The 24,153-nt window shown below is 43.3% G+C and overlaps 2 protein-coding genes across 4 annotated transcripts in view; both read left to right on the top strand.

The window, feature by feature from the left end:
* GCC2 (GRIP and coiled-coil domain containing 2) overlaps nt 1-6,500 on the top strand; it is a 28,717-nt gene extending 22,217 nt beyond the window's left edge. Inside the window, exons 20-23 of the mRNA XM_015849669.2 lie at nt 23-217; nt 1,179-1,318; nt 2,839-3,040; nt 3,924-6,500. Of these exons, the coding sequence (XP_015705155.1) occupies nt 23-217; nt 1,179-1,318; nt 2,839-3,040; nt 3,924-3,994 (608 nt within the window). The 3' untranslated portion in view covers nt 3,995-6,500. The remainder of the gene's footprint in view (nt 1-22; nt 218-1,178; nt 1,319-2,838; nt 3,041-3,923) is intronic.
* Nucleotides 6,501-11,484: 4,984 nt separating this feature from the next.
* The window catches only part of LIMS1 (LIM zinc finger domain containing 1), a 52,786-nt gene continuing 40,117 nt past the window's right edge, over nt 11,485-24,153 (top strand). The window contains exon 1 of one of the 3 annotated variants that reach the window (XM_015849714.2): nt 11,485-11,611. In XM_015849714.2, the coding sequence (XP_015705200.1) occupies nt 11,568-11,611 (44 nt within the window). In that variant the 5' untranslated portion in view covers nt 11,485-11,567. Of the gene's footprint in view, nt 11,612-11,894; nt 11,914-11,973; nt 12,100-24,153 lie in introns of those variants that run through there. The other 2 variants (XM_032441976.1, XM_015849718.2) reach the window with 2 other exon arrangements.

Consider the following 24,153-nt stretch of genomic DNA (forward strand, 5'->3'; position numbering starts at 1 on the left):
AACATCAGTAAGTATCTTTCAGGTCCACCTGTTTCAAATCCTGTACCAAAGAACTCAAGAGAACGGCGGAACACAGACCTTCCTGTTCTAGATGTGCATGCTATAGCAAGGGAGGAAGGAGAAGGCATGGAAACAACAGACACTGAGTCCGTCTCTTCAGCCAGCACCTACATACCATCCCTGGAACAGCTTCTGAATTCTCCAGAAACAAAACCTGGTAGGTGGAACGAGTGGCTTTTTCTGAGCGTTGGAGGTTGTGCCTTCAAAATATATGAGAATGTTCTGTTCTTCATGCAGCACAGACGTTTAATCAGTGCCCTGAGTATACATGGTCTGGAATTTCTGTATGAGTCTTCTCCTTGAATACAGATTAATAAGATCTCATATATTTAACTTCCTAAAGGGAAGAGGATGGATGAGTATGTCAGTCAATAGGTACAGAACTTTTGGTGCAAAATGACTAGTTTGTACTTGAGACACTTGTTAATTAAAGGATAAAGGGTTCAACTTAACGTGGTTTATTAGAACAATAAATTATTCATATTGTTTTCAGGAAAATGAAAGGCAGCATGAAGAACAGCATCCCATTTAAGTTGGATGTTAGGGGGAAGTTCTTTACTAGGAGAGTGGTGAGGTCTTGGAACAGGCTGCCCAGGGAGGTTGTGGATGCTTCATCCCTGGAGGTGTTCAAGGCCAGGTTGGGTGGGACCCTGGGCGACCTGATCTAGTAATTGTGGAAGTTTGGTGGCCCTGCCAGGCAGGGGGGTTGGAGCTTCATGATCCTTCCAACCCAGGCCACTCTGTGATCCCAAAAAGTAGAAAAAGAAAGGGGTACCATTGAACCATATTTTTAAAAGTCTACTGAATACTGTGTGGAGAATTGTTGAAAAATCTCCATTTATGAATGGAAAGCAAGGGATAAATTAAAACCATGTATCTTGAGGTACTTATGAGGAAAACGGCAAATCGGTTCTAAAAAATGTGTATATACAAAAATAAATCACAAAAGCATGCAGTAGAAATCATTACTGCTAGTTGGCAGTCTCGGTTTGCATGGATTTCATTTCCTGTGTATATCTTAGAAACTATGTTAATCAAGTCATAATGTTATCTTAGTATAAAGTAGATGCAAGTGTTTTTTTCCTCCTTCTTCACTTTTCTTTTTCAATTCATTGCAGAAACATCCCAGTGGCAAACAGAGCTCACCAAGGATGAGCTGATTGAGAAACTAAGCACAACAACAAAGAGTGCTGATCACCTGAATGAATTACTTCGCGAATCAGAAGCAACCAATGCAATCCTAATGGAGCAAATAAAGGTCAGCAGGCATGAAGTAAATGTGTGGACAGCTATAATTTCTATGGTATATTTCCTAGATGAAATGTTTAACACTGAATATGTTTCAGAAAATGGCAATTTATAGAAATTTGGGAATGCAGAACTTTAACTTGAGGCTTTTAATTCACAAGAGTATTGCTTCTGAAACTGACTTGAGGATTTCTTTTCCCCAGTCTCTCATGTCTGTGGGAAGAGGGGAAGTGAAAGCTACTACTGCAACAAAAAAGGGCAGAGTCTGGAAGTTTAATATCTGCTAATGTGCCTTTACTGTTTGCATTTAGCTAAGAACAGTAAATTCCAGGGGAAACATTGGTCTCTCTCCCTGTAATCACAAAATCACAGAATTGTGGGGGTTGGAAGGGACCTCCAGAGATCATCAAGTCCAACCCCCCTGCCAAAGCAGGCTCCCTACACCACGTCACACAGGTAGGCGTCCAGGCGGGTCTTGAATATCTCCAGAGAAGGAGACTCCACCACCTCCCTGGGCAGCCTGTTCCAGTGCTCCGTCACCCTCACTGTAAAGAAGTTCTTGTGCACATTCGTGTGGAACTTCCTATGCTCCAGTTTCTGTCCGTTTCCCCCTGTCCTGTCTCCACACACTGCTGAAGAATCTGGCCTCGCCACTTTGCCCCCCACACCTCAGATATTTATAGACCTGGATCAGGTCCCCTCTCAGTCTTCTTTTCTCAAGGGTGAACAAACCCAGTTCACTTAGCCTTTCTTCATAGGGAAGATGCTCCAGGCCCTTCACTATCTTTGTGGCCCTCCGCTGGACTCTTTCCAAGGGATCCCTGTCCCTTTTGTACTGTGGAGTCCAGAACTGGACACATTAGTCCAGATGAGACCTTACCAGGGCAGAGTAGAGAGGGAGGATCACCTCCCTCAACCTGCTGGCAATGATATCATAATAAAAACCTTTCACCTGGCCTAATATAAAAGAAGATGCATGTTTAGAGGTATATGTGCTAACAAAATTTGGTTTTATTTGATCACATCTTCAGGATTTTTCTTGAGACATTATTAGAGTTTACTTATTCTAAAAACAGACTAACATTTCTTGTATAAATGGTTTCTTAATGCCTGATAATGTTGTTATCTCTGATCCAAGCTGCTTATTTAGCTTCTGAACTCCTTATCATTGGAAGTGAGTATTTAGTACTGTATGTCACTATAATAACTGTACAGTTTTATCCAAATAAATTATTTTTGATCAATATACATATATATTTTATCAGCTTTTCAAGTTTCATTGGGTTTTTGTCTGGAAGGGGCCTTTTTTGATCACCTAGTTCCAACCTCACCTACCACTACACCAGGTAGCTCAAAGCCCCATCCAGTCTGGCTTTGAATAATTCATTACATATGCACTCTACTTTTTGAAGCAAGCTGCATAATTTTTCTTTTAGCTCTTCAAAATACCTTTCTTCAAGTGTTCATCTCACGATGCACAAAAATATTGCATGGTCTTTTATTAATTTATTTTTTCCTTGTCATCTGCAGCTTCTTAAAAGTGAAATAAGAAGATTGGAACGAAATCAGGAGAGAGAAAAGTCTGTCGCCAATCTAGAATATCTGAAGAACGTTCTATTGCAGTTCATATTCCTAAAATCAGGAAGTGAAAGAGAGAGGCTGCTGCCAGTAATAGACACCATGTTGCAACTTAGCCCTGAAGAGAAAGGGAAGCTGGTTGCAATTGCCCAAGGTAGGTGGGGTTCTGGCGCATCTTAAGAAATGATAGTAAGTTGTAATGTAATGCGTTCATATGTTTTAGTAAAGATTTCTGTCAAAGTGACCTTAAAATAGAGGTTCCCATAAATGAATTATTTTCTTGGCAGATGTTCTAAAAAGTTAATTAAAATGGTCCTCTCAAGGCATTACTGCAGACCTAATATTAGTTTCAATAAATTAGCTTTTAAAAAGTCAATTCAGCAAAATATGCTTTCTGTTTAAGAACCTTAAGATCTAGGGAAGGAAGGAGGAATAGTTGAGCCTTTAAAAGAAATTAGCCCAAGAGCTGTAATAATGTATAATCATGTTCTGGCTACTCTTGAAATACTCTGGTATCTTGTTTGTCCCCTTAACAATCCTTGCTAACACATGGTCTTTTTAAGGTATAGAAATAATGAGCTAGTTTCTAGTACTTTACTAGCAGCTGACCTTTACTTGATTTAAAAATTACTTAAAGAATGAAGAGTAAGTACAGTGTGTGTGTATATGTAAGTATTGTAGACCAGCGAAGAAAAGCACATGAGTACGTGACAACACAATCCATGCCATGATAAGCTTTGTGTTTGGAGAAATTATATGTAAACTAAGCCCATAGCATCTCAATGTTTTTCTTGGCATTCTAATGAACACTGGCTGGGTTTTTCTTAAGAAAGATGATTAAGTGGTTTCTTTAAAGTGTACTGAGTGATTAAAGTCCACAAACACATCTTTTGCAAAGTGTAAGTACTGAATATTACCTGTTCATCAAATTTACAGCATTTGAAAACTTGACAGAGGAGGGGAAAATGAAGATCAGGTTTCCAAATTGCATAACGTCTGGCCTCATAAACTTACCGAATGTATTTCTCCCCCTCCAGGTGAGGAAGAGAGTTCCTCACGGCCCTCTGGGTGGGCTTCGTATCTTCACAGCTGGTCTGGACTTCGATGAGACAGTGGAAACGCTGCGTCTTTAAATACATTCCACCATTACAGAAAGAGAAATCCTAAAGTAGAACAACACCCCCACTGGTGTTTCAACGTTGAACCTTGGGGTTTTGTTTCAGTGTATTATTTTCAGCTTTTTAGTTTCTTCTGAAGGAAGAACACCTTGTCAGCTCCAAAAGGCTGTACTGTGCTGCATTCTGACTGAAGAGAACTTCTTGTCCAAGCTGATGAGCAGACGTATAATGAGAAGCAACAAACTAATTGTAAATTGCTTAAAACACAATTTGACAAACTTGTGACAGGTCTTTTAATGTTGATATCAAGCAAAACAATTGATCTAATATAGCTACTGGAATATCTAGACTTCAAGTATTTTGAAGTGTTTACAGTTCCTCACCAATTTTTGCCAGCTTGCTAGCCTATATGGTTCATGCACACTGAAGGGAATTAGAAGAGTTATTTCCTCTCTAGTGATGCTTACGAAATGTAAGGTAGTTGTGAGCAGAAGAGGGATTTTCTGTTTTGACTAAATTTTTAGTCTTAGTTATGTTTTTTCTTTTGGAATTGCTGGATGGAAAATATGAAGGCAGCGGTCCACAGAACTGAAAGGGGCCTAAAACTATATAGAATACAATGTTTGGCACATCTAGGGCATGGTACTGTAGAGGTGATTAATGGCATCTTTGGAAGTCTTGGGTTAGTACCCTAAGAATCAATGGTCGTAAATGAGCTAAGTTTCAGGAGAAAAGGCTTCAGATGCGGCTTTTTAACCTGAGGTTGGATGCGTGTGTTCAAGACCAGGACATAATGTTACCCTGCTCTAGTGATCACTGTACTGAAATGAAAAGGCTCTATTTATACTTAGTCACATAGAAGATATTAAAGGAGGAATCATGTGATTGTACATCAGACCCCTTGTGGTAGCATTGGAAAGGAAAGGACAGAGCTTCCATCAATAGGTGTAACATTTGAAACGTCCTGAAGATCGAAGTTGTTATATTCTTCTATCAGTTCTATTTGCACACTACATTTGCACAAATCTTTTGTACAGATGATTTAATCTCTGTTCCAGGCTATTCAACAGAATGGCTGGGATTAGTTGTTCTTTGTTGTTGTTTTTAAGAAAATAAATCTCTGCAACTGAGCTATTTCTTCTATTATCAACACAACACCTTTTTGTTCTTCTCCCCTTTCTAGGCCATGCTGCCTTTCACTATCTTAATTTATTTGTAAATTGCTGAAGTTGTTACACATCATTTCTTTACCCTGCTCATCTTCCAACTACAGAATGCTTGAGGGTTTGTTTTTCTTCTCCAATACACCCTCTCTACAGTCTTGCAGTGAATCATATCCTGGCATACATATCAATTCTAAATAGTATGCTTTCTTTCCTGCCCATCTTAGTTGAGGCCCTGCGGATTGATGCTCATTCCTTTAATATTACCTCGCTTGGGGCTGAAATTTATCTTGATTCAAGAACAGAAAGTCAGCATGCACAGTTAGTTAAAGCAGATACTGCACAGCTTATTATGATTGTTTTTTGCTGTATGTATATATATTTCCATGTACAACTGACAAATTCAACAGACTTTAGCTATTTTATTTCTGTGGTCTCGAGCACAATTATTTTTTCTTCCATTATGTGCTCTAACTGGAATCCTCATGGTTTTGTGCTACCAATGAAAACGCCCCGTGTGAAGTTACAGCTCATGGAACTGGTAACCGATAGCATAGGGCATCTGTAGTTTGAGGCTACACTTGTTTTTGAAACAGTAACTCTATCTTCAACGTCTGTGATTCGCTCCAGATCTCTGCTTAATACTAACTCTTGTTTGCAGCTGGATTTAGTTAATGTTGCTCCAAAGAATGCTAGAGCAGAACTAGGGGAGAGAATTCAGATACACATAAAAAGCTGGGTAAGTCACTCTCCTGCTGTGATTTTAACAATAGAAGCACATGAGTGACTTTTTCTTAAGCTCAGTTCAAACTTAGTTTGCAGCTGCCCTGAATTAGTCCCTTCTGCACAATGTCTGCTCAGCAGCCTCTAGAGATCTGTGACAAGTTCCTTTTTTAAATGTACATCGTTCAGAACTGTAGGTTATTCAACATTGTGAACTGTGAATAAATGCATGAAAATAATGTATCTTTGGCTGTACTAAGTACTGCTTGCTTCTTGACTTCCCAGATCCGAGTTGCACAATTACTGATCTTAGTAAAACTGAAGCAGTCTCCTTTACAAACGTAGCGGACACCTCTTGCATCACCATGTATATTTTACAATGGAAGATCAAGGTCTTAATGTTAAAAATATTTTGATAGCTGCTACTAAGTTGTGTTTAGATGCTAAGATTGCCAGAACTTAACCTTGTTGGCAATAAACGGATGTAATTAAATATATCAAGGTTTAATATGCACTTGCAGTAAATGGCATTAGAACAACATGGACTGGACACAGGGTTATTTTGCATAGTAAAGGTTTTATATGTCATGTGTTTGCATTTGTAACATTACAGCATTGTGGCTGTGATTTGCTTTCAAAAAGCAGTTTAAAATGGGAACTAGTGCTGCTGCTTCTTGACATATTAGTGCCCTTTTTTTGGAGGAGCAATGCGCTGACTTTGCTTTCTGGTTATGTTTCTTTATTTCTTTCTTTCTAGTGCCATATTCATTGGAATATTTCCCAGTAAAAGTAACCACTTCCCAAAGACTTCATAAGCTTAGGACCAAATTTTATTCTTCTATCTGCCTGCCTTCAGCTCTAGCATCAGGATAGAAGGGAATAATATAAAAATGAGACTATATTGTCACTATGCAGAGTATATATAGGGACTTAATAACAAAAAATAATAATTCTGAATTTCCAGGACTTTATGTGCACTATCGCTGCATTTTTAACTACCTACGTGGGCTTATAAACGGGTTATGGATGTGCCTTCTGCATTCTTTTTTTCTACAGAACAGAGCCCTGTCTGTGCAAACCAAATGTGCTCTGTCTGGAACACAGGAAGACCAGAATCTGTAAGGCTGCAGTGTAGGTGTGCCCAGTTGGATTAAGGGTTCAGGAATGGCCAGAGGGAGCCAGTGTTAGAGTGGTACCTGGGAGAATGGAGTTGTTTTTCTTTCCTGACCTGACCTCTCTTTCCCAAAGTATGACAGAAAAATGAATATATGGTTAGAATATTTTCCTGAAGTTAGGTCTTCCTTTCTCTGTCTCCCTCTATCCTTGTGCTTTGATAACAGAAATCCTGAAGTTGTGAGGGATGATACCTAACAGCTCTGATTGGTTTCTAGTAACTGGCTTGGAAGGCAGCTTAACCATCTCCTTTAGCTTTTGCCTTGGCTTCTCCTAGAGCACCATAATTCCTTAACTATGTGATAGCTCCACTATTACTAGTTCTGTGGAAAATATCTCCCAACAGAGCCCTGCAAATAGCAGTTAACACCCACAAGCTGAAAAACCAAATGCACGAAGAGGTAAAAATGTTTGTTGTAGTGATGTCAGAATTACTAGTTTGAGTAGATAAGAGTTTTGGTCGGGAACGTGTCTGTGCTGCCTTTTTCATGTGGCCATCGCTTCAATAAATCTCATCCTTATGCAACAGCGTGCCTTTCTTTTTCTCTGAATGCCTCTTCTTACCTGAGAAAATGCTGCTTGGGTGCAAGGTAGGAAATAACACGGGGATGCTTAATGTAGTCTTCAGAAGACAATCTGGTACAGTAGCTGTGTGGTCTTTGCTTTGGAACACAGTAATAGTGATGGATACTTCATTTAGTTCCAACACTCCTGCTTGTGGATCAGGTTGCCCAGTGCCCTGTGGTGGCTCTTCCACGTACCAAACACATCTCTATGTAACATTTGCTTTAGTCATGAAAAGAACCTTTTTTATTTCTTTCAGGGCCAAGACACACAAGGAGCACCCTTTCTATGCAGGATACTGAAGCGGTTGGTACCTCAGCCTTCACAATACACCTGGTGTTTCAATGTGCTTCTCCTCTAACTTTGAGCTACATATCTAGCTTTCTTACTGCATCTGCCCTATTGCTGCCAGTGAAGTCAAATGACTCCTCTTCCATTGATTTTGTTCACGTTCCTACTGAGAAAGATGCAAAGGTGTTGTTCAATGGAACAAAAAGTAGGATGAACACCATGGGAATGTTCAAGAAATGTTTGGATGTTGTGTTGAGGGATATGATTTAGCTGGGAAGTATTGGTAGTAGTTGGACTAGATGATCTTCTAGGTCTTTTCCAACCTTGATAATTCTGTGATTCTGTGATTCTATGTAATAACTTTTTGAAGAGAGGACAATTACTGAAGTACACGGGTGGAGCTGCTAAGTGAAAACTGAGGACAGCCTGATATGATACAGATGATCCAATGTTTTTGTTTTCAATTTCCGCATTTAATCTCCAAGTCCTCACTGCAGTTTAGATTGAGTTGACCTGTGCTGCAGGTGCCTTGCTGTTGTTCCACAAGACTTTCATTTCACAAGGTGAGACTTCTGGGGGGCCAAAGTCTTCCAGATTAGCAAAAGAGAGGATGTCTCGGTTGGACTATTTCTCATCTCATGTTCTCCTTCTTGCTGCAGTGTAAATAGCATCCATTCTACCTATTGCTTTTGAACTGCTCAACTTCACGTTCTACTTTAGCTTTGTTAACAAAGCCCTGAAAATGAAATTATCTCACAACAGCAAAAGCAAACTCAGTTGTTAAACACAGCTCGGTTTTGATGTCTTTACACCAACTGCACTTAAAGGCTCTTCTAACTTTCCTGGCACAATAATAGCATTCCTAAGCTTTTTCATGGAAGAATGGCCACAGTACATAATACCTCTTTTCAACAGATTTGGTTTAGTACAGGCCAAAGCTACGTGCCCCCGTATCAAAAACAAGGTCCCCTGATGCCCTTCTGGAAAACAAACAAACAAATTCATCCTTCCTAAATGAATGAGAATGAACAAAACGTGAAGTGACACGGGCTGGACTGTGCAATGAAGGTAGAGAGCAGTAAAGCAAAGTGGGGCAATAGACATCAGTTAGTTACTGCTTCAACAGTCGAATCCTCTTTGGTATCAGCAATTCATCGATTCTTTTGCTGTCGGTTGAATGCCTGTAGGCTTCTTAAGAATCTAAAGTAATCAGTGTGAAAACCATCGTGCTATTTTGGGCACAGGCACAACCCCACTCCTCCCGTAACGGCATCCAAAAGTGTTATAAATTGATAGTTATTGGATGGCAGCTGCATCTGAGTATGGGATTTAAGATTTTTCTTTTTTACTGTCTCATCTGAAAGCTTAATTGCTTGAAAATCGAAGATTGTTCTGAGAACACTCAGACCTTTGGGTAAATGGACGTACGTATTCGTTCTTGGATCTCTTGCAATTTGGAGCTTGCAAAACATCTCAAAAATAAAATCCATGGAAAATGTTACACAACCCCAGGAAAAGGCTTTTACCTTAAGTGCTGCTTTACTCTCCTTATTCCCTCTTGTGGAGTTAAGCTGCTGATGCTCAGCATTACTTCTGGCAGAGGCGAAGGCCCGTCATATCACTCCGGCGTTTAGTAGCTAAATATTTATATAGACTAGTTAATGTTTAAGAGATCCACATGAATTACTTAAGTTCTGAGAGAAAGCAAAATCTCGGGCTAATATTCACTGTATGAAGTAGGGCTGTTCAAATGTAAGTCTGGAAAGGACTCAGGGCAGTAAGCCCTCAACTAGAACCTCTTTGTCATCTTGTCTCTCTAGGCAGAAGCACTTGTGAGGAGTATCTACAGAAAGGCCTTATAGCTCAAGATCACAGAACCATGGAATGAGTTGGAAAGGTACGCAAGGATCACAGAGTCCAACTCCTGGCCCCACACAGCATTAAACTCTATGTCTGACAGCATCGCTCCTTGAACTCTGGCAGCTGTGGGCCATGCCCACTGCCCTGGGGAGCCTGCAAAGAGGGTGAAGAAGACACAATGAATAAATACACTGATTTAGCGTGGGGAGATTGTTATAAGAAAATCACCTCATGATTTGGATGCTTGGTCTGGAGATATGGAGCCCCACATCCCTGCTCTGCCACATGCTTCCTCAGCGAGCTGCATTTCAGCATTGCTGTCTCCATTTCCTCACTTGCCTCCTGGGGATGCTGGCACTCCCGACACCAGGCACAGCAGCATCGACCTTAATGATGACTCTGTGAGCAGCAAGGAGCAGGCAGCTCATGGTGTTTCTTAATAAGCGCGTAGGAGGAAAGCAGTCGTACTTTTTCATTACACAGCACTGGAGGGAATGATATTTTTTCTTCTTTTGAGTGCGTGTTTGTGAATCCTATTGAATTATTTACTGACTTAAGTACTCTGGGCTGAATTTTACAAGTTAATTAGGATACCAGAATGCTCTAATGCCACGTAATGAAGGTCATTACGAATTGTTATTTCTGATGAACAGGAAGTCAGCACCAAAATTTGAGTCAGCTTCCGAAGCCAGGGCGCAAAAGTGCCTCTGAAACACAACACCTGGACTTGGTGCAGCGCTTCCAAGGGCTGCCAGTACTTTGCATTTGGCACAGCGCTCGGTGAAGGCTCTTCTGCTCTTTATGAACGTCACTGTTTGCTGCTCCGTGTTCACAGAATCACAGAATTATCAAGGTTGTATTAGACCTAGAAGATCATCTAGTCCAACCATAATCAATACTTCCCAGCTAAATCATATTTATCAACACAACATCCAGACGTTTCTTGAACACTCCCATGGTCAGTGACTCCACCACCTCCCTGGGCAGTGCATTCCAATGCCTGACTACCCTTTCTGAGAAGTAATACTTCCTAATGTTCAGCCTGAATCTCCCCTGGCACAGCTTAAAACCATTCCCTCTAGTTCTATCACCGATTACACGAGAGAAGAGGCCAACCCCCAGCTCACTACAACCCCCCTTCAGGAAGTTATAAAGAGCAATAAGGTCTCCCCTGAGCCTCTTCTCCAGGCTGAACAATCCCAGCTCCCTCAGGCTCTCCTCATAAGGCCTGTGCCTTATGTTCAGGTACACTGGGAATCAGGTCCTGTGCTCTGCAGCAGAAACCAGGCGACGTGACAGCCCCCAGCCCCACACAGGCACACTGGGGTTAATTACAGCCATCCGTGAAGCTGCCTGCAGGTATAACATGGCAGACCGCCCGAACTCGATTAGGAAGCAAAAACAAAGGGGTAGTGTTACCTCAGCAGGCACAGAACGAGAACCTGCCTAGTTCAGATGATGTAAACCAATCCTGCCGCCAGATGGGAGGTGAGCGAGGTCCTGCAGCGGACCCACTCATTAAAACATAGCGAGAATAGCTGGCGCTGCTTCCACAGCAATTCTGTGCTGCAAAGTGGCTCCAAGGGCTGCGCGACGCCAGCCGGACACACCAAGGGCCCAGAGCGGCGCTTCCCGCCGGGCAGCGGGTTGAGGCGGGGCGGGCTGAGGCGGGCGGCGGAGCGGGAGCGGTGCGCCCCCAGGCGGCAGCGCAGTGCGGGCAGGGGGCGGGAGCACAGCGCCATTACCGGCGCTCGGTTCGGCTCCTCCCGTTGCGGCGGAGCTCGGCGCGATGTTGGGGGTGGCGGCAGCGACGGCGGCGGGGCTGCCCGGCAGGTAGGACAGCGGTATTTGTGCGTTGGGAGGGAGACTGGCTGTGCTGCTTGGCGGGCGTTCATTCGCTCCTGTGCCATCCCTGTGCCCTGCTGAGCTCCCTCCCGGCCGGAGCGTGGGTTTGGAGCCCTTGTACCTTACAGCCTCCTCTCCTTTACAAACTGCTAAATAGCCCTGGGTGAGCTCCGTGGAGTTTCTCGCTTGTGCCTTAAGGGAGAGGTTAATAGGGATGGCTTATAGAAAGCAAAGTCTGCTCTAATTACACGGAGTCTGGGAGCCTCACCCACTGTTAAACGCTTCTGGAGGTGAGCCGTCCCGAATGAACGCGCTGACACGTGGACGTGCCGACCCGGCCTCGGCTGCGGCTGGGCGGCGCTCCCGGCGGGCTGCTGTGCACGGCCAGGGGGAAGGAGGCAGAACTGAGAAGGGCTGAGTTGATGCAGCTCTGCAGACCCGCACGGAGGAGCAGCACACATCGGGCCGGCAGGAATGTGCGCACGGTTACTTATTATTCTTAGTAACTTTCGTATTGTTTCATTTGACGGATGCTCTGTTGCTTCTGCTTTTGTTTTTGCATTGCGAGGGACCTACTGCTGCAAGCAGGTCTCTCATAGAGCCCGTGGGGTGTCGGCGTTGGGTGGCTCTGAACGTGAGTTGTTGCTGTATGGTGCCTGGGCTGAGAGCTCTTGACCTGTTGGGGTTATATTTCTGCTGGGGGAGCATTCTGTTTGCAGCCTTTCCAGCTGCTTGTGCTGAATTCATCGTGGTGAGCTATTGCCGGAATATGTTCCTTATGGGATTTAGAGGAAAATGTTAGCTTGCAGTTTAGGGTCTTTTATTATCTTATACGTTTGTGGTTTCCTCATGGAAACTAAGTTTTTCCTTACAGTGATGAATGTTCAGTATTTTACTGCTTGCTTGCCTACAAAGCAAGCTCCTCTTTATTCGCAGAATAACTGTATTTGACAAACTGGTGTAGACTCATTGGATATCCAGCTCTTGTTCGCGTGAAGCTCACACCTGTGAGTGCTCCGTAGTGCTGCTGGCTTTGGCAGGCATTGGTAAGGGAAATAAGAAGCTGTATGTGATACTGGAGCTGAACCTCAGCTGTAACCCAGTGGTTTTTCTCTTAGAGCGAGCTCCAGACATGGGAACCATTAATGACCCGTAATGCACAGAGCATCACTTGCATAGTTCACAGAATCACAGAATTGTAGGGGTTGGAGGGGACCTCTAGAGATCATCGAGTCCAACCCCCCTGCCAAAGCAGGCTCCCTACACCACGTCACACAGGTAGGCGTCCAGGCGGGTCTTGAATATCTCCGGAGAAGGAGACTCCACCACCTCCCTGGGCAGTTCATAAATTCTTCTTCAAGTGACAATAAAACATTTACTACCAAAGCACTTACAGAATGCTTTTCAGCTCTTGCAGTTGTGGTTTTGTGCTAAGTGTGTTAGGCTCGGCATCTGCATTCATCTGTGTTCTGTTTGCCCCAAATCCTTGTTTAAAGGCTTCTTGCTCTGTACTTTCAGCCTTTTACTTCTCACTTGGGGACGTAGTTGCAGTGATCTGTGCTAAAAGCAGTTTGCCAGTTGGTGGGAAAGGTACTTGCATAGGGTTTTTCTGTGACAGCAGGTGCTGACAACAAGGAAAATGAGAACGACAGTTGTGTTTTGACAGCTGAAGTCACGCATTGTCTGAGCCCTTCATAGCATGTGTGTAGGCAGAGTGTTGTCTTTGTCATTGCAGCAATGTGCTGCATTGCTCGTTGCCCATAGGGCTGGTGCACAGGCTCTGGTGTTGAGGCAGAAACGTGCTTTGAAAGAATGAAAGAAGGCTGGGAACATCCTAATTCAACTTGACAATTGGAGAAAGCAGAGCAGGAGACTGAGCCCCCGGGGGAAATACTTTTCTGCAAATTAGGACACTCCTTTGCAATTACTTCAGCGCTTCCCCTTCCTGAAGTGTCAAAACCTTTCTGGAAATACCTACTTAGTTCTTTTAAACAGATAGAAAGAAAAATAGAAAGTCGAGGTACTGTCATTTGCAGTACTGTAAAAAAAACCCATACCATCCAGTTCTAAATAGTCTGATAAGGAGGTGAATCCTAAGTCAGCCCCGGTGCATTTAGAGTTGTTTCAAGCCTTGCTTGTATTAAATAGTTTGAAGAAGTGAGCAGCACACACTTGTAAGTGGACTTCTGATGGACCGAAACCTAAACTGGTGGGAATAGTTTAGTTAAAGCCTTGGGATTTATTACTCATGTCGTGGGTGGGGAGTTGTTGTGGCTAACTGGGGGAAACTAAGACCATGTAATGACTTTATGAAGGTTTCCTGGGTGGTCTGAGCAGTCAGGGGAAGCAGTTGTGCTTAGAATTGAAAGGATTTTCTGTACTAATGCATTGTTTTACTGTGGTTTGGGGCACTGGGATAGGCTGCAGCAAAGCAGTGAAGTAACACCGGAAAATAACTGGGAGGCAGTAACTTGGCTGAGTGGCTCCAGTGCTGGCCCCATGGCATACAGTGGCAGGGGGGTTGGTATGGGGGAAGAAGACTGCATCCAGGGATGGCCTTAGAGGTGCTCTGGGGAGCAAAGGGTGTGGAGTGGCAGGGCTGTAGGCCCTCCCATCCTTGGCATACTTGTCCAGTGTCTCTGGAAGGCATGGCAAGGCCTGGATGCAGCCCAGCAGGCTCCGAACTGAATCAGCAGAGCAGGATCTGCTGCGGGAAGCAGTCTAGCATGACGAAATGCTTCCAAACGGGAGCGTATTTCTGTTCGCAGATGGAAACCACCCGCTTCTGAACTTCTGTGTTGGTAGCAGAGGAGGCTTGCGTTTTGCGGCCGGGAGACAGACATATGTGCTAGATTAAGTCCCTTGTTTTTGCCAGGTCCTGCTGGTAAGTGTGGTGAGGCTCTCTCTGTGGAAACTGCTTCCCAGCCCCAGGTCTGTCAGGCTCCAAGAAGCCATACACATTGTCCTGAGGTAGGCCATGGCCCTGCTGCCCTAGAGGCGCAGTTATGTGGGAGCTGGTGAAGCTAGAAACTGGTGGCTAGACAGAGGAGTAGATAGCACATAATCATAGAAATGTAGCATGACTTGGATGGGACCTTAAAGATCATATAATTCCATTCCCCTGCTGTGGGCAGGGCTGTCCCCACCAGCTCAGCTGCCCAGGGCCCCATCCAACTTGGCCTTGAGCACCTCCAGGGATGGGGCACCACAGCTTCTCTGGGCAGCTGTGCCAGCACCTCACCACCCTCTGAGTAAAGAATTTCTGCCTAACATCTAACCAAAATCTCATATCTTTTAGTTTAAAACCATTCCCCCTTGTCCTATCACTGTCTGCCAATGTAGTAAGTTCATCTCCGTGTGCTCCCTTTAGAAACTGGAAGGCTGTAGTAAGATTTCCCTGGAACCTGCTCTTCTCCAACCTAAGTAAGTCCAGCTCCTCCAACTTTTCTTCACATGAGAGCTGTCTGATCACCCTCCAGCCCTCCTCTGGATCCACTCTAGCAGGTCCACATCTTTCTCATGTTGAGAGCCCCAGAGCTGGATGCCATACTCCAAGTGGAGTAGATTGAAATCCAGATTGGTTTGATCTGTATCGATTCCTTGATTTTTGTGACTAACGGTGATGTTGGGGTGGATAGAGGAGATGCTCTGAAAAGAGGAATGTGGTTATCTTTTAAACACTTTTACACACACATGTTCAGAAAACAACAGTGTATGCAATTGTAAGAGAGAGGCAATGCTCTGTTTACATTAAAAAGAAATCGAAGGGGCTCATTTTAAAGCTGCTGTTACTGAGAAAAAGCTGACTTCCGAAATCTTTGTTCCTTCGTTCACATTTTTTCCCCTTCTTGTTAGCCCGCCTCAGGAAATGAGAACATTCTTTTGGTTTTCCACAGCTGAGTCATATTATATATATATATATACCCATATATAAAAAGTAATATGTTAAAACATCTGGAGATGTTCACTTCGGAGGCATTTGTTTCATATTATGTTCTCTAAGCTTTAAATGTTTGTATGTAGTTGTATGTTTCCAGAGTTTCCTGTATTTCTTTGGCTACAAGACTATGGATATTGCTGTCAGAAAAGCCTAGGTAAATATGCTGATAACTTAGAGAACACACAAACAAGTGGAAGTAATGCTTTTAAAGGCTTCCCCCCCCAAAAAATGTAACTATCAAAGTGAATGTTTAATGTCAGTTGCATCCAAATTTGTAGCTCTTTGATGTCTGCCAAGTGCATTAAAGAAAAAAGGTGTAAGAAAATACCAGTAGCTACTCACCAGCTTTTAAAAATAAAAAAATAAATGGTTTTAAATAAACAAATAAATGGTTTTAAAAGGAAGGAAGTAATTAAAAGCCTATTATACCCATCTGTGCTGTGGTGTGAGCTGACCCTCTCTTGGCCTCCGCTGCACTGTGAGTGGGCGGTGGGCTCTCAGCTCTGGCCTCTTACTGGGGTCAGGCAGGGATCGTGAGATTGGTTTCTAAAAAGAATAATAAAAGAAATCCGTTTAATTTAACCCAGGGCCAAATGTTTAAATTTGGAGGAAGTGAATAAGGAGAATAAAGAATGTTTCCACCCTTACTTGTTGAGTGCAACTGTGGTGGGAGAGCAGCGAGGGAGGATGCTGCTGGTGACCCATTCAGCAAGCACTGGTGGAGGGGGAAAAAAAAATCAGGAGAAACCTTAGCAAGCTCAAGTTTATGGTTCCAATAAGGAACCTCTGACTGATTAAGTGCTTTGATTAAACCCTGGCTTTCCTGTAGGTTTCTTTCATCTTTTATTGTCAGTGGATTATAGTGGACTTAAAAAAGACTTGATTGTTGAAATGGCTGCATAAATATGATCCTTGGGGTACGTGTTATTTAGAAAAGTACTTATCTTCCTGGGAAAAAAAACAACCCTACCTCCTTTTGCCCCTTCAACATGCTTGTTTGCCATCATATATCAAAGAAGTGCGATTTCTATAATTATATCAAAGAACAGTGGCTTATTGTTAATTGTTTGAAATAGTCTGAGGGCCTGTGGAGCTTGTTCTTTTGGCTGATTTCCTGGTCATTGGGATACTGAAGAACTCTTTCAGGTTCTCCTGGAAAAAAATAACTCCTGGAGCCAAGACAGTCTCTGTGGTAACTTACAGACTTGTAGCCCTGGAATGAGTTCTCTGTTGTCATCTCTACCAGCTATAAGTTTTCTTTTTCAGAAGCCTCCCATTTCCCACCTGGCATCCAGATCCTCTGACTTTGTTCACCGTTAAATTATGTCACTTAGCCCATCTGATGCCATGCTGGGTTAGATATTAGGAGGAAGTTTTTCACACAGAGGGTGGTAACTCACTGGAACAGGTTGCCCAAGGAGGCTGTGGATGCCTCATCCCTGGAGGCATTCAAGGCCAGGCTGGATGTGGCTCTGGGCAGCCTGGTCTGGTGGTTGGTGACCCTGCCCACAGGAGGAGGGGTGAAACAAGATGGACATTGTGGTCCTTTCCAACCCAAGCCACGCTATGATTCTATGAATTTGGCATTCTGAGGTGGCAGCACCAAGCTGCTGGTTTGCCAGGCTGAGACAAGTGTCTGGAGCATAGAAGTGATTGTGGGCTTCCATTTGTGGGGCAGCTTTGCGATTAGGGGAACCATCAGAGGAGCAACGGTGGCTCCCTTTTCCCAGCAGGAAGCCCAGGCTGCATTAAATCTGTGGACATTCAGGAGGTTTAATGCTGCTCATCATGCCTTTTGCACTGTGACTGCCACACTTGTTTAAAAATAAATGCCAAACTCAGCAGAAGGAAAATAATGGGAAAGATAATAGGTTGTAATGATAATGTGCCCAGCAGAGCTTGCTGCTGCCATTGTAGTAATCATTTGGGTAATGGCAATGTCATGATGCAAAAATATAGACTCATCTAGATTGCTGATCTCGAAGGTCTTTGCCAAATCCAACCATCAGCCTGACCTGCTGAGTATCGTCGCTAAACCATGGCCCTTAGTGCCATGTCCATCTCTTACATATCTCCAAGAATGGTAACGCTGCCACTTTCCTGGGCAGCCCCTTCCAAAGCTTAACCACTCTCTCCATTAAGAAATTCTTCTTGATATCCAGTCTAAACCTCTCCTTGTACAATTAGAAAGTGTTTCCTCATGTCCTACCTCTTGTCATGTGAGTGAGGTAAGAGAGGCACCCGAGACGTTTCCATCTTCCAAAATGAGGACCCATGTCAGTGAGCACTGCTTTTGGCATCACACTTGGATAGATGTGAAGAATGTGGGTGTTACTATTGTCAATTGAATGATTTTTCTCTCGTACGTTGAGCCACTCACCTTGGTTGGCTCACATTTACAGATATTTTCTAGTTCTACCCACTGTGGGAGGAGAGTAGAATGAAAAAATGCCTGAATCTAAATTTTCCACCACACTGTAAATCCCTTTTAGCACAAGTGTGTGCAGAATGATCTGGGTTGTAGTTCCAGATCACAAGATATTCCAGCAAACCTTGGACAAAGTATGTTCTCTGCTCTGTGCACGTGACTTAAATAACGATGCTCTTATCGCTGGCTTTGAGAGTGAGGGAGAAACAAGGTTTACCTGAACTAGAAGGGGATTCATAATTTGATGCGCTAAAAACACATTATTGTGCATACCACGGAAATATCCAGAGTTCATTTAAAGTTCACGCTGAGTCTAAATTGGAACAGGCAGAACATATTTGTGCTATCAGTATCTAGTAGTTCAGACTGTAGCGCTGAATGCTTCTTTAGTGCTTGAGTGGAAATGTTGCAAGGATATTAACATAATCGCATTGGCTTAAAGCTTTGTTTCCATTTAGTTCTTCCTAGAGATCAGGGAGGACAAGTAGTTCATAATATTTGTCTCAAATATTCTCATCTTAAAGCCATTATTTAAAAAAAAAATTACAGAAAGGACTTATTTGGGGTTTGTAAATTCAGTACAAAAATGATTGGATTCATTTATTTAGTCTGAGCAGTGTGTAGTTGTGATCACACAAAACACTTGAGTCAAGTCATGAGTTTAAGTTTTCATTTCCTTGGAGCCCAGAGTTCAAGTACTTGGAGATGGTGCGTCATGTTGCCCAAATGAAAGCGCCTAGAGCTGCTCTTGGTGTCTGTGACTTGCACAAGCGGGGTTTCTGGGACCATAGCAGAAGCCCACAGCATTGCAGTCCTGAACTGGGGTTCACAGAATCACAGAATGACCCGGGTTGGAAGGGACCTCAAGGATCATGTAGTTCCAACCCCCCTGCCTGGCAGGGCCACCAAACATACATATTTACTAGATCAGGTTGCCCAGGGCCCCGTCCAACCTGGCCTTGAACACCTCCAAGGATGGGTTCCTTAGTAGGTGACTGCAGTTCCAGCCCTGATCTCCAGAACATCCCAGTAGGTGTATCCCAGTGGGATCAGCACTGTTCTGTATGAATGGCAGAAGGAAGGTGAAAAATGCTAACAGCATCTGGGGATACCTATGTGTCAGGCAGAGGTCAGGAGGTACAGATGTAGATGCTGTCCTGGGGACCTAAGCTTTATAGGGGATGTCTTCAATGCTTCATCAGTCTGAACCTCAGCTCTGGCTTATTCTTCCTCTTCAGCTTACAGCCCCGCTACTAACCCATGACACCAATTGCAAGCAAATAAGGAGGGGAGGAAACTGACACTGAAGGCAGAAATTTGTTAGCTCATTCATTAGCTTTAAAGAGCCAAGCTGAGGTCATCTCCAGCTAACTGGCCAACATGCTGCTGCTTGCTTCCTGAGCTCTTTCTTTACAGTCTCTTTCTGCATCGACCCTCTGGCTGTATCTTGGGAAGGTTAGACCAAGAACCCAGGGAGAGTAAAGACTAAATGGCTCCACGTTTTTCCAGGAATACAACAGAAGGGAATACAAGAGTTTTCTAAGAACACTGAAGTGATTTCCGTAAGGAAGGAAATGAGTCCACTTCTCAAAATTAGAGCAGTTCTGTTCAAAAGAGTTTGCATTTCTATGTCAATGGAGCTAAACCACCGAAAGATACATTTAGCATCTTCTAAAATAAAGCAGCTTTTGGCAGATAGATTTTAAAACATGGGGGTTACTTCTTTTCTCCTGCTTCAGAACACTTGAGGAACAAGTACCTCCAACCCCCCCTTTTCCTGCCCTTTTTTTCACTCTAAGGATGTCAGTTTATCTTCTTTGCCTCCTGTATCTGGAATATTTGGACTATGCTTGTTGGGAATAGATCTAGATTTGTCCTGGTACAAAATCATCTAGGAACACACCCTAAGATTTTACTATGTCATTCCTTTTGCTGTTGCCTTGTTCACAGCGATTAAGTAAGACGAGAGTTAGTAGCCCAGACATTTCCAATGGTGAAAATAATTGTTTAAATTTAGTTATTTCCTATCAGAAACACAAGTGATTTTTTTTCCCCTTACTCAGAATCAAGTTCATCCGAAGCCTTTGAAAACAAGGTGTATTGTTAACTTGTGTGTACATAGATTAGGGGAACTTTGTGGCAGTTCCTCAGAACTGCATGCATACAAATAGCGAAGCCTGCACCAATTAGAGATAATATTTGATTTTCTTCTGAGTGTCTTAGGAACGTGTGCTTGATCGCGTTTGATCGTGTTGCTTAACATTTCTGATAAGGCGCAAGTGCAGGAGGTTGGAGTGGTTAACTGATTCCCTGCTGGTGGATTGCTGAAGCCAGCTGAAAATTTCCTCTGTTAGGTGATATTTTCCTTAAGCATAAGGGTTTGTAGGTGACCAAATGAGAGAAAACATTTGCTAGTATGCGGGAAGTGATTGTTTTGGCTTTGAAACCACGCTTCCGTGTGTTAGTTATAGTGATGAAACTATCCCTGTTTTGAGTTGGCTTTGTCAGGATGGTGCATTAAGATTGGACTTATAACACAGCTCAGGAGGGCAATTTTCTAATCTGTTCTTTATTGTATTTAAAGAAGAGCAGCTGCTTATGGGATAAGTGGGCGCAGCATGTTTACCCATTGATAAATGCCTTCAGTTGAAGATGTGTAGCTTGGAGTTAACAGTACATAGAATTTACCAGGTGTAATTTTTGTCTCTAAAACTAGCAAGGCCATTTTAGCTTCTTGTTTTTTCTACCCCCATTCGAAAGATCTAAATTTCATTAAAATATGGTTGTCACATGACCCTATAGCTTCCCTTATGCCATTTTTAAACAGACTGGGGCATCGCCCTGTTGCTACCATCATTGAGCTCGCATAGCTCAGCAAGCTGTCATGCAGATTTACATGTAAGGAAGAAAACAAAAGTCCAGACCCGCAGGCTGCAAAGAGCGAGCCCGTGCAGGTCTGCTTGTGCTGGAGCTCAGCTCCTGGCTGGTTCAAGCCTCACCCAATGGGTATGAAGTAGCTGGGGGGAATCAAGACAGCGTAGGGCTGTCAGTATGCCCAGCCAAAGGCATCGTTCTACTTACATCAACATGCAAGAGCATAGGCTTGGCCAAGGTGATTTTAATCTCTTTACATCCTCCAAACAGCAGGGCTCTGCAGCATCAGCAGCAGAGCAGATAGGGAAAGAAGGAAGGTAAGGTTAATAATAGTTATGTCTGTCACCATGGTTTCAAGGTGTCTGGCTTATTTGAACTGCTTGCTCAACATTTCTTCTGCTACTTCTCATTATAACAGTACTTTTTCATTGACAATAGGAGCAGCATGTTAGGATTGACATGGAAAAAATATGATTCAGTATCTTCCCCCTGTCCCTCATGGACCTGATTTTATTCTGTAATGGTTTGTCCATTAAATTGCTGATATTTTAGTCTGCATGTGTTGTGTTGCATTTGTGACCCTAATTCATTTATGTCAGGCTGCTGATTTCTGCTACATCCAGGCTATTCTGAGCCACTTGTTGCCTTCTCCCTTTTAAATACACTTGTGGCAGCCAGCTGCTGGGGATGCTTGCATGGCAGCGTGAGGATGGAAGTGGCTTGTTCCATCCTGGTCTCTGCTCTCAGCTGAATCCTGCTGCCTGTCATGAAACAGCAGCTGGCAAGTGGCAGGAGGAGAGGGGCTTCCAAAAAGTGTCCTGAGCACTTCCAAGTCCATATATTGCTGCTGGTTTCACCAGCGTTGCTGGTCAGAGGTTGAGTTGGTGACATATCTGTAGAAACAGGCTGGGTTTCTGAAGTTTATTCCAGCTGTAGCAAGTTTAGTGATAACTAAATATTAGTAGATTTCATACCAGGACAGGTATTGGCAAGGGCCAGTATTTAAAATATGCACAGATGGATGGATAGATAGATAGATAGACCTGTCTGGTTATCTATGCTTATCTATCTATATAGATCTTGGTAGGAGGATTTATACTGGGCTGTTTCTCAGCATCACACTGGTCCAGCTGGAGAAGCTGTGAAATGTGCTGTGCATAAACTGTGCTTCCGAACCACAGTTTCAAGGACACTAACTTGCTGCAGGTCAGAGAGCAGAGCTGGGAATGGTATACAGACTTGATTTTGTATTTATTTGTTGCTCTTTGGGAAAGAGAGCTTAAAAGCAAACAAATGCAAGCAGCAAACAAAGGAAGTCTTGCTTTGCCAAATATCCTGCTTATAAGAACATCATCAACGAGATTCTCTTATACTGGCATCAGTCTCCTGCTTTAGGGGGGGAAAGAAGAGCCTTTGTTGTTCTGTAATGGTGTCTCTTTATCAAATCCTGTGTGGTTTTGGTTGTTTTTTACAACCCTCAGTTCTAATTTGCTTGTTCTGTATTTGTGAAGGTGCCTTTGATGAGCACTCTGAGCACATATTGGCCTGACTGGCATCCTTAAGTAGAGGATGTTTCTCTGAATCAAGAAGTACAGCCTGTTCCCCTGGCCTTCCGTTCATAGGGTGAAAGCAGCCTCACGCAATCCAGGTGGTGATATTTATGCCTCCCTTTGGGTAGGTACGTGCTATTTGGCATGGCTGACCTATATGCATTCCTTAGGATTTTATTAAAAATACGCATTTCTATTGTACGTTATCCAAGTACAAATAATGTACTAATGAAGGTCTCTATAGCTGAAAGGAATTCAGCTGGAAATCCTGTGGTTGATCTGACCACAAGGAAAGTTTTATTTTCATTTTTCTTTCTTCCCTTTTGTATCTTGCTTCCAGTATCTAATTGTTGCTCCATTGTTCCTGGCACTGATGGTTAAAGCTGAGGGCTCATTTACAGTTTCATAGTTTCATAGTTTCTATGTTGGAAGGGACCTTAGAGATCATTGAAACAGTGTTGTTGTTATTATTAACATCTTTTTTCATAGATAAGCTAAAAGTAGGGACCAGAACTGAAAGAAACTTTGGGCCTCTTTGAGTGTGTTCTTTATGGAAATCAGATCCAATGTCAAGTTTTAGGAGCAGACTAGTTTTAAGATTTCCAAGATTCTTTTCCACAACAATTACAGAATCACAGAATGACCCGGGTTGGAAGGGACCTCAAGGATCATGAAGCTCCAACCCCCCTGCCTGGCAGGGCCACCAAACATACACCTTTACTAGATCAGGTTGCCCAGGGCCCCGTCCAACCTGGTCTTGAACACCTCCAAGGACGGGGCATCCACAACCTCCCTGGGCAGCCTGTTCCAGGGCCTAACCACTCTCCTAGTAAAGAACTTCCCCCCTGACATCCAACCTAAATCTGCCCTCAATCCATTTCCCCTTGTCCTGGTGTTATCAGTCCTTTTGAAGAGTTTACTCCCCTCCTGGATATAGGTTCCCTTCAGGTACTGAAAGGCTGCAATGAGGTCACCCCGCAGCCTTCTTTTCTCCAGACTGAACAAGCCCAGCTCCCTCAGCCTGTCCTCATAGGGGAGGTGCTTCAGTCCCCTGATCATCTTCATCGCTCTCCTCTGGACCCCTTCCAACAGCTCCAAGGAACAGAAGGCACAGAGTCCCATTTCTGAACTGTTGTGCACATGAAGCTGTTTTCCTTCATCCCAGCAGCAGCACAGATGTTCTTCCCCAGCTGACATTTATTATGGCTTTTGCTCCCGTCTCTGTTCTTTCACATGATATTAGAGTTTATCATTTTGTCTGGCTGTATCACTGTCTTGAATCCACTTACTGTTATTCCTGTACTTTCTTTTCAAGCATTCACTGCTAATAAAACTGGTGCATACTGTGACTTGGTGCAGGATGTTGTGCTTTCCAGCATGAAACCTCACTGTTTCCCCTTTATGGGCTTCCGCTCTCAACTGCCTCAATACTTTTCCTTCTGCACCAGCTTTTTCTATCCAGGCTGTCCCTGTTCATTGCCATCTTTGTCTCCCCTCATGCAAATCCCATCTGAACCATTTTGTCTGCAGTGAAAGCAAGAAGTTGAAGTAACTTGAAATCACTCAGAGGAGCAGCCAGAGGCTCAGCATGAAGCATTAAGATCTGAAATAAATTAGAGTAGATGCCAGGCAGCACGCCTTTTGTTTTATTCTTTTTTTTCATCGTTCTGTTCATTTGGAGCATTTAGGATGGAAAGTCTTCTTGCATTTGTCACTGCTCAGTGTCTTTCGAAGCTCT

The sequence above is a fragment of the Coturnix japonica genome, chromosome 1 (genome assembly GCF_001577835.2).
Source record: "Coturnix japonica isolate 7356 chromosome 1, Coturnix japonica 2.1, whole genome shotgun sequence".
Lineage (NCBI taxonomy): Eukaryota > Metazoa > Chordata > Aves > Galliformes > Phasianidae > Coturnix > Coturnix japonica.